This window comes from Nannospalax galili, unplaced genomic scaffold (genome assembly GCF_000622305.1).
Source record: "Nannospalax galili isolate Female #2095 unplaced genomic scaffold, S.galili_v1.0 scaffold1387, whole genome shotgun sequence".
In the NCBI taxonomy this organism is placed as follows: Eukaryota; Metazoa; Chordata; class Mammalia; order Rodentia; family Spalacidae; genus Nannospalax; species Nannospalax galili.
In genome coordinates this window covers 1,716,187-1,726,734 of record NW_008355976.1, presented here as the reverse complement: position 1 = coordinate 1,726,734, position 10,548 = coordinate 1,716,187, and the positions used below count along the sequence as shown (strand labels likewise).

General features: G+C 40.0%; 1 protein-coding gene and 1 pseudogene across 1 annotated transcript; one reads left to right on the top strand and one right to left on the bottom strand.

The window, feature by feature from the left end:
• Positions 1-1,153: 1,153 nt before the first annotated feature.
• Positions 1,154-2,158, bottom strand: LOC103750870 (olfactory receptor 51T1). Its single transcript, XM_008854144.2, has one exon. It carries the CDS (start codon positions 2,135-2,137, stop codon positions 1,154-1,156), a length of 984 nt encoding a protein of 327 aa, XP_008852366.1. The 5' UTR covers positions 2,138-2,158.
• Positions 2,159-9,493: 7,335 nt separating this feature from the next.
• Positions 9,494-10,400, top strand: LOC103750868 (annotated as a pseudogene).
• Positions 10,401-10,548: the final 148 nt, after the last annotated feature.

Genomic DNA, 10,548 nt, shown 5'->3' with positions numbered 1-10,548 from the left:
AAATATCTCCCAAATTCATGTGTTAAACTTTTGGTCCCCAGTGTAACAGAGTTCAGAGCTGAGCCTTTGAGAGGCGATTGGATCATGAACTCTCTGAGCTTATGAATAGATTAATACATTTATAGGTTTATATCTTAATGGGCTACTATGAGTTAGAAAACTTATGAGATGGGCACTACTTGGAGGAAGTTGATGTCTGGAGTCGTGTCTCTGCAGGTTGCATTTTGGTCCCTGCTTCTTCCTGATTTTCCTCTGCTTTACGGCTATCATCAAATGAACGACTCTTTGTCATAGGTTTCCACTGTGATGTACTGCCTCAACACTATGTACAGACATAAGCATACGGTCAAGTAACCATACATGGAAAGATCTGAAACTATGAGCTAAAATAAGCCTTTCTGCTTGTGAATTATGTCTATCAATCTCCCTATGTTCTCCACGAGCCCAAATAACCCCCTTATAATATTTCCCTTTCTCACTAACAAAATTTAAAAATGAGCTAGTTCTCTCTATTTGCAGGCACAAGTCTCTATCTGACCAACCAGGCCGGAGGTAACATTGTGCCATACACATAGAAGAAGCTGGAAGCAGTGACTCAGCTCAGACCCACTCAAGTCTATTCCTTAATGAATCAAAGGCCAACATGACTATCTCTGGCATCAGTGACCACAGAGAACCATCCCCTGCAGTTCCCAGCCACTAACTTTTGTTCGTTTATCAGCACTGTATGTATGAGTGTACAAGTATTCTGACATATGTGTGCTATGACACACTTATGGAAGTCAGAGGACAACTTTCAGGAGACAGTTCTCTCCTTCAACCATGTGGCTGCCGGGAATCAAACTCAGGTCCTCAGGCTGTCTGCTGGGTGCCTTTAATGACTGAGCCATCATACCAGTCATGAAACTATTATTTTAATATGCACACAAAAATCCATGTAATTGTTTGAAATGTCACCATTTTACATATTTAATCACATTGAAATTGGCTTTGAAATGTGATTTTTAAAAAATCTCTGATAAGTGCAAGGAAAAATGATCCCTTTTCTCTTTTATAATCCAGTTGGTACTTTCTCACTAACCAAAATGCCTGGGGAGGGCACTGCCCAATCATCTCCGTTAACCAGAACTTATATACTACAAAACTGTTCTCTTCAATTCCAGCTTCCCCTGAGGCCTCTCACCCTGGAGTCCCTTGAACCCTTGAATTGCAGCAGCCGGAATATGGCCCTGCGAATGACCTTGGTCTTCAAGCTGTAAATGATTGGGTTCAGTACAGGAGGCAAGAGCAGATACATATTGGCCAAAATACTACAGATCACCCTGGGGGTAGAACTGAAGAGACGGTGTGCCAAAGACAGAGTGATCATTGGCACATAGAAAACAGTCACAGCACAGATGTGACAGACACAAGTGCTGAGAGCTTTCTGTTGCTTTTGAGGGGCCACGATGCTCAGAACAGTACGAAGAATCAGGACATAGGAGAAAAGGATGAACAATAAGTCAGTGCCGTTCAGGTAGAGCTGAAGAAACATTCCCCAAAAGCTGCTGATCCAGGGGTTGGAGTGTGTGAATTTGAGTATATCTGGATGGAAGCAAAATGGATGGGAAAGCTCATGGCCTCCCTGGAAAGACACATTGTTCACGGCCAAAATAGAGGGAAACAGGAAAATCACTTGTCGTATACAGATGATAAGTCCAATCACCAGGCTCATCACGTTTGTGAGGAAAGTAGCATACTTTAGAGGGCTGCAGATGGCTATGTAGCGGTCAAAGGCCATGGCCACTAGCACTGAAGACTCAAGGAAGGAGAAAGCGTGTACAAAGAACATTTGAATGCAGCAAGCCTTAATGCTGATCTCCCGGGCATGAAACCAGAGAACACCAAGGACTGTGGGAAGGGTTGTGACGGTCAGACCTAGATCAACCATGGAGAGCATGGACAGGAAATAGTACATGGGCTTGTGGAGGCTCCGCTCAGAGGCGATGACAAACAAAATCATGCTGTTCCCCAAAAGGGCAATGGTGTAGAGAACGCAGACAGGAATGGAGATCCAGACGTGAGCAAGTTCCAGCCCAGGAAAGGCAGTGAGAAAGAAGATAGAGGAGGAGGACGTGGTGTTATTGAAGATCAACATGGCAAGTGGAAGACACGCCCTGAAAAACGAAAAGGCAGTTATGTTAATATCTGTCACCGAAATCTTACTGTAAATCCCAACATTTCCATAAACCTTTCCTAAATTATCTAATTGCATTCTTTATTTAGGACGTCCTAGCTCCATAATGGGAAGGGATTAAACCCCCCAATCTAGCATCTGTGCCTATCACAGTACTAGAATATTTTGGACTGTTCTTGCTAGAGCCTGGCCTCATTTTCCTGTTCTCCACTATCTACATCATAACCAGATATTGTGTTTTGAACTGTAAATATCCCCCAAATTCATGTGTTAAACTTTTGGTCCCCAGTGTAACAGTGTTCAGAGGTGAGCCTTTGAGAGGAGATTGGATCATGAACTCTCTGAGCTTATGAATAGATTAATCCATTTATGGGCACTACTTGGAGGAAGTTGATGTCTGGAGTCATGTCTCTGCAGGTTGCATTTTGGTCCCTGCCTCTTCCTGGTTTTCCTCTGCTTTATGGCTATCATTGAATGAACAACTCTTTGTCTTAGGTTTCTACTGTGATGTACTGCCTCAGCACTATGTACAGATATAAGCATACGGTCAAGTAAACATACATGGAAAGATCTGAAACTATGAGCTAAAATAAGCCTTTCTGCTTGTGAATTATGTCTATCAATCTCCCTATGTTCTCCACGAGCCCAAATAACCCCCTTATAATATTTCCCTTTCTCACTAACAAAATTTAAAAATGAGCTAGTTCTCTCTATTTGCAGGCACAAGTCTCTATCTGACCAACCAGGCCGGAGGTAACATTGTGCCATACACATAGAAGAAGCTGGAAGCAGTGACTCAGCTCAGACCCACTCAAGTCTATTCCTTAATGAATCAAAGGCCAACATGACTATCTCTGGCATCAGTGACCACAGAGAACCATCCCCTGCAGTTCCCAGCCACTAACTTTTGTTCGTTTATCAGCACTGTATTACATTATTCTTTTGTACAATCTAGAACATGCCCCAACAACTCGAGGACATGTTAATCTGAAAATTCCTTTTTGTTGATAAATCTTTCTATCACAGTATTTGCGCATCGGATTTGATTCTTAATTACAAGGCAAAACTGATACTGAAAATTTGCATATGCGAGAGTCATCTCTTTCAGTCTCGAGAGTTTTGCTTCTTGAAATTTGGATCCTGTTTGTCTTACGTCTTTCAATACTGGCTAGTAATACAAGATCTGGAACAACAAGTAGGTTAATAATATTAATTGCAAAACAATCACAAGCACAAAAAGCGAGCTCTGACTCCCATCTTCTTTTCTCCTTTCTGTTATTTTACCCCACGACCTCTGGCTCTGCGTCTCAGTTACCTTCAGGCCCTATTTCACTTCCCTAATTCTTTAACCATCTTACTCATATCTCCCAGGAATTCCAGGTATTTTTCTTCTACCTTTCTCCCTCCATCCCTTACTCTTTAGCTCTTCCCCCTTCAGTCCCTTCAAATATGAAGGCAGCCCTCTTACCTTGCCACGTTTCTTGGATTGCATCACAGAGCAGAGATTAAACCATCTCCCAAGAGGGGCCTTTATAAGGAGCCTCATACAGTCACCGGGCAACAGGCAATGATCTTGATTATTCAAATGTACTGGATAGAAGAAGAGTGATGGCATCAATATGAAAATGTTCCCCGACAGCAGCTCAGCCAAAGCTTCAAACTCTGCTCCCAGGCTTGAACAAACCGTATCCATCAGGCCTGGCCCTGGAGGCTGACAGTAATAGGTATCTGTAAAAACAACCTGTCTCTGTCAGAGAACTACACCAATTCCTCTTCACCCAGCCTTGGGCTACAGAGTCTCCCTCAAAGGGGCTCTCTGAATGTCAGGGATGAATTAGGACAGGGCAGAAAGAGTAATCCTTCTTCTATCTGTTGCTCTCCTTGTTTCTGCCTAACAGGTCCCAATACCTCTCTGGCTGCTCCTTTGTCCCTCTTTTACGAGACTCTGACCTGAGAAACCATGCTAGTTGAGTCACACCTGCTGCCTACCTAGCTTCTAAGCATAACCTAACATTTGATGAGTACAATATATGTATGGAAACTATACCATTCTTTTAAAATATATTATTATATACATTCATAATCAACCTTGTGAGTTAAGTAATACCCTCCATTCTTTCACAGCTGAATAAATTAAAGATCAGAGAGTTTTGGAATAAATTTACCTCTCTAAAAGTTAGCAAGTTTCAGAGCTACAATTAAAACCTCTAAACAAAAGTGCTTGACCTTATTTAAATGCACTACACTGCCCTCGTCAGTAAACTGCTTCCATGCATATCTTTGCTAAGTATGGTTTCAATGTATCATATTCAATTACTCTATTTGATTTAAGTCTTATTCTGACTAGAATTCAACTTTGCATAGCTGGTAAAAGGAAAAGGTACAACATTTGATTCGAATCTCAAAAGTGGGGTACCAGGAGACTGTCTGCTGGGGAAAGAGAGGCCCCGAGTTCTTGTCTCACTGTGTATTTATTGCCATAGCTTTCATAAATAGAACAAAGACCATTACTCAGGGCAGTTTGTGAAAGCTTCCTCAAAACCTCTTGACATGCTATTTTAAAACAGAGAACTTGTTTGCTAAGAAGGGAACGAGCTAAGCAGGATGTAACTTGTGCCTGTGATTAGAGTGCTCTTTTCTTATCCAGCCTGAGGTCCAGAACACTGTTCCTTTATCTGCCTCAACACCCTCGCCATCACATAGACATCCGTGACTGCAGACAGCATTGCGCATACTCCAGTATGCCTTCAGTGGTGTTCAGGTAAAGAAATTGTCCCCAAAAGCTTACCACAATAAGTATCTAGAAAGATTAATAATTTCATAAATTACATGCCAAGTAAAGCTCAGGTTCATATGCAAATTCATCCCTTCCCCTGGTTCCTATCAACAAAGATGAATGAATAGAAAAGTTTCATATAAGACATGAATATTAACTGAGTACAAAGAGGAAGGGCATCACTGTCTTAATAAAGTAGTTATCATTGATTATTTAATTCAAAACAATATACCAAATTCATACTACATGTCCTGAACTCCACTGTGGTAAAGATCCTGGTTCTGATGAGGTGCAGAGAAAGCAGAAGGAGAACACATGCTGTCGTAACGGAGGTAAGAACAGCTCCTTGACATAACTGAGGCTGAAATTGAGATCCAAAGTGGAAGCATGTTCTCTTGTAGCTCAATGCAAGTGTCATCCTTAGCATGTGTGATTTACTTTTTAATATTTTCTCTCATGTTTATAACCCTTTATGCACCATAAACTTTATAAGATATATTAAAATTAGATAAATAAAGGCATAAGAAAATAAATAGCCACAGAAGCTGGAGAGATGGCTCAGCTGTTAAGAGCACTGGCTGCCCTTGCAGAAAACCTGGGTTCAAGTCCCACCACCTACATTGTGGCTAACAACTGTCCACAACTCCAGTTCCAGGAGAATCCAGCTCTCTCTTCTGACCTCCATAGGCATTGCACAATACAGGTGCACTTACATACATGTAGGCAATACACTCATACACATAAAGAAAATAAAAATAATGAATGAATTAAAAAAATAGTCATTGAATATCAGAGTGATTACAATGGAATATGGCCAATTTAAATGCAGAGTAATGGCAGCTACAAGCTGGGAAGGAGAGAGAGAGAGAGCTGGAGATTAAGTTCTAATGTTATAGCATAGTAGAATGACTGTGATATAAAATAATTTTTATATATTTTATGAATATCTATAAGAGAGGCGCTTTAAAGCATCCAAACAATTATAAGAGGAAGGAGCTTACTGCCCTTAGTGGATCAGTTCTCACTATGAACACATGTTGAAATATCACCTTAAGCTCCATTAATGTGCAAATGAATTCATGTTAAGCAAATTTGGAAGCTATCATAAAGATAACAAGATAATTAAAAGGTGGATGTTAGCACATTATTTTGACTTGCTTCAGGGTAGTCTGTGGTGCCTCCTGGGAACTCCTAATTGTCATAGCTAGTTTGTAGTCCCAAGGGCAGGTGGCAGCAGTGTTAGCTACATTCTGGGCTCTTTATAGAAAAGCAGATCCATGAGCCATCTGCATGTGTACTAGGCTGGGCAGTCGGTGGGCAGGGCATCTCCTCTTTTGGTGACAGATAGGTAAGGTACTAGGACCAAACAGACAAAGCACACAAGACAAAGGTTGTCAAGAATTAAGGTAGAAGGAACGGACACAGTAGAGCACAAAACTGGGGAAGAGGAGTGGGGAACCTGGTGCTCAGAGGCCGCAGACTGCAAAGCAGAGGCAAAGAGCAGGAATATTGAGAATAAAAGGCACCAACTTAAGACTATGAGAATTGAATGAGACACATGCATGAAGTTGGCAAGCAAATATTTATTTACAGAGGAAGCTATCAAAGTCATGGGCATGGGGTATAACCTGCAATCTGTGAGACCCAACATGGCACTGCATATTTTCCTCATACAGCTTTTAACTGTCGCTGATATTTGTACTGCTGTACTTTTTTTTTTTTTTAGGAAATAAGTTTTTCAGCACTTTTATTGATATCAGTTCTACGTTTTTACAGGGCCCTTACATTCTGAACTCTCTTCTGACTCTCTTAATAGTAATCATTCATATTTAGGAACATGTCAAATTAATCTCGACACAGGCAGAACAGAAGCATTTTTAAACTGCGAAGTTTATATGTGATGGGACCATAGATGTAATTTCATTTATGGTATAATCAGTTATTTTCTGATAAAAAAGTTGTGACTGTCAAATTCTTCATTTTTTAGAGTATTTTGGAAATATGATTTATTTCTTGAGATATATATATTTAATGCCTCTGCCAATATTATATTTTGTTAATTGCAATAGTTTTATTCTGCCAAGTGAAACATGAAAGGAAAAGTTCTCTTTTTTTTATCATATTCAATCTTGTACTGAATATATCTGCACAATTATGCTGTGTACGAAATAGGATTCCTCACTATCCACTAAAATTCATAGGTGTTATTTGTTGATAAAGCTTTGAATTTATGTGTTACTAAATAGGGAGAATACACATTTCTTTCAAATGAAGGAATACTATCTCCAGAAAAATAATTAAGGAATAAAGGACTTCACTTATGCTATGTAGTAAATTTTAACAAAACTCCTTCAGGGACCAAATGCAAACTTGCATCAACATAATGTTTACGTTTTTATGATTACTGTGAATAAATCCATATTTTCAATAAAAATTTCTCAGTACTGATTTCTCTGGACAGGAAACACTGAGAATCTGTGCTGTTGATCTTATACCACGTTACTTTGATAGACACATAAAAAGTCTATATGTTTTTAATTTTTTCAGGAGAGAAATCATTAAACCCTAAATAAAACTATTTTCATTTTTTTCTCAAAAGTAATATGAAATTGTTTTAATTTGCTGATACTGTTGAAGGGTAATTGTGATATTATAATGTCATATCCTTCATTTTAATGATAATTTTAATAAATTTCAGTAAAGACATTTCCACTGAATTTCCAGAAAGTATAATTCATTCGGGAACTTATATTTCCTCTTAAAATGTAATTGAATTATAAAAATTTTTCTTCTCTTAAAAATCATGTTTCCATGCAGAATCAGGCAATCAAGGAAGATACCAACTACAGCTTCAGATTTCCACATGTGCGCACTCACACATGCACATGCACCCATACATGTGTTCCCACTAACAGGCAAACAAATACACCATCATGCATTACACACACACACATACACATGCAAAAATTAATGTTTCCTCCTTAAAGCTATTATAATAGTCCCATCATTCACAGATTTCTTAATATCAATGGTTTTTAGTCGTGGTACAAAGTTGGCAATTTTAATGCAATACTCTGTTTTGCATCCAACTTGCTAATATGTTATACATAACACTTTTATGTCTTCATAACTAACTTTTCAAAACCCTGCAAATTAGGCTGAATTGAAGAGATGGAAGAGGAGAATAACTGGTATCACTTGGTGCCGGAGACGTAGGCACACAGAGGCTGAATGTTGGTACTGTGACGGCTACAACAGAGGTTTAGGACTCTGTCTTGATACACTGGCACCTTAATGGAACTTAACTTTCAAGGGATATATCGCACGCTCAGGTTTTAAAAATACTGACACACTGGGCTGGAGAGATGGTTCAGCGGTTAAGAGCACTGACTGCTCTTGCAGAGGACCCGGGTTCTATTCCCAGCACCCACATGGCGGCCACAAACCTTCCTTAATTCCAGTTCCAGGAGAATCCAACACGCTCTTCTGACCTCCGCGGCATTGCACGACACGGGTGCACTCACATACATGCAGGCAATACACTCATACACATAAAAAAATAAATAAAAATAAATAAATACTGACAGTAAATAACAATTTACTGGAGGAGAACCTTAATGACTATGGAATAATCATTCAAGGACAGTAAATAAATGTGTCACACTAATGACTAACTCTAACACTATCAAGAAAAAGTATGCATTTGTCATTTGTTTGACAGGAATGTTTGGAAATTGGTCAAAATCAATTGGAGGAAAGGTTTTCAAGAATAGCTCCTAAATTCTGGTGTGTTAGAAGACTCAAATAATAAAATTGTACGAGTTACATGTTTTGCATGTCTTATATGTAGGTGTGTATAGTCCAGCAAATGCTATATAATGCCTTCAATTGTCTTAAAAATGATGTTAAAGAAAATCACTTTTTTATTTGTGAAGATTGTTAATTGGAACAAATATATATATGTATCTGGTGTCATTATCCATGCAGTTCACTGGAAATACAGTTCAGTAAATACCTAGGCAGGTGGAAGAATCTATGTATGTTCTTTAATTTTTCTCACACACAAAGATGGGTTTGTATGGCTTGGGTTTGTGAAATAGTGTGTCAATATGGATGCTATAATGGCACTGCAAGTGTAGTGAATCTAAAATTACTATTGTTATTCTTATTATTATTTAGCTCACTTTCTATGTTGTTAGAAATTGAGTGTCTGCTGCTTTCCTGTTAAACTTTGAGAGCTATCGAAAGAGGAGACATTCAATTCTCTGCTGCGTAATTACTGAGTGTTTAGTCCTGTCTTCATTTTCCAGGTGAACAAAGCAAATCCAAGAACATGAACCTCACGGCCTATGAACTGCCCCAGAAGAAAAGCTCAAAGGAATGAAAAAGACACACGGGTTGTTTGTTTAACCGTACCCTTCCCTCTGCTGCTCTTTGTATACATTCATAAAACCAGTTCTCTCATATGAGGCTCTATTTTCAATTTAGAAGTGTGAACTAGTGAGTGTGAGCTCCGGCCCCCTTTGGTGAGAATGAATGCCATGAGGAACTTGAATGCATCCCACACCAGTCATCCTGGTTTCATTCTGACAGGCATCCCAGGGATGCGGGACAAGAACCCATGGATGGCCTTTCCCCTGGGATTTCTCTACACACTAACCCTCCTGGGAAATGGCACCATCCTAGCAGTCGTCAAGGTAGAGCAGAGTCTCCACGAGCCTATGTACTACTTCCTCTGCATCCTGGCTGACTGATGTCAGTCTCTCCACATCCACTTTGCCCACTATGCCCAGGATCTTCTGGTTTAATGCCCCCGAGATTCCCTTTGATGCATGTGTCACACAAATGTTCTTCATCCATGTGTTTGGATTAGTGCATTCTGGAGTCCTAGTGTCTTTGGCCTTCAACAGATTCGTGGCTATCTGAGACCTACTGCGCTATGCGTCCATCCTCACCCACGGTGTTATTGGGAAGATTGGACTAGTTGTCCTCATAAAGAGGCTGCACTTCTGTCATTCCAATGTCTTATCTCATTCCTACTGCCTTCACCAAGATGCAATGAGGCCCGCCTGTGCCAGCACCAGTGTCAACAGCCTCTACAGCCTCATTGTGGTCATCCTCACATTAGGACTTGATGCCTTTATCATTCTCTTCTCATATGTGGTCATCCTGAAGATGGTGCTGGCTATTGCATCCAGAGGTGAGAGGCTCAAAGCCCTCAACACCTGCCTGTCTCACATCTGTGCTGTGCTCCTCTTCTATGTCCCTCTTATTGGTGTCACCATGGTCCACAGGTTTGGGAAGCATTTATCACCAGTTGTGTACATGCTCATGGCCAGTATCTACCTGCTCCTCCCCGCTGTGCTGAACCCCATCATCTACAGCATGAAGAACAAGCAGATAAGTCGGGTTGTCCACATGTTCCAGGGAAGGAAGAGCAGAGGCTAACCAACTGGAATTATACCTAAAGCAAACATCAAATGAACACTGGAGTGATAAAGGTTTTCACTTTCAGTAGCTATGATACAATCAAATTTGGCACATCTGGTAAAAATAAAAGCATAAGCAAGTTTTATCGGCAGAGGTAAAGCACAAG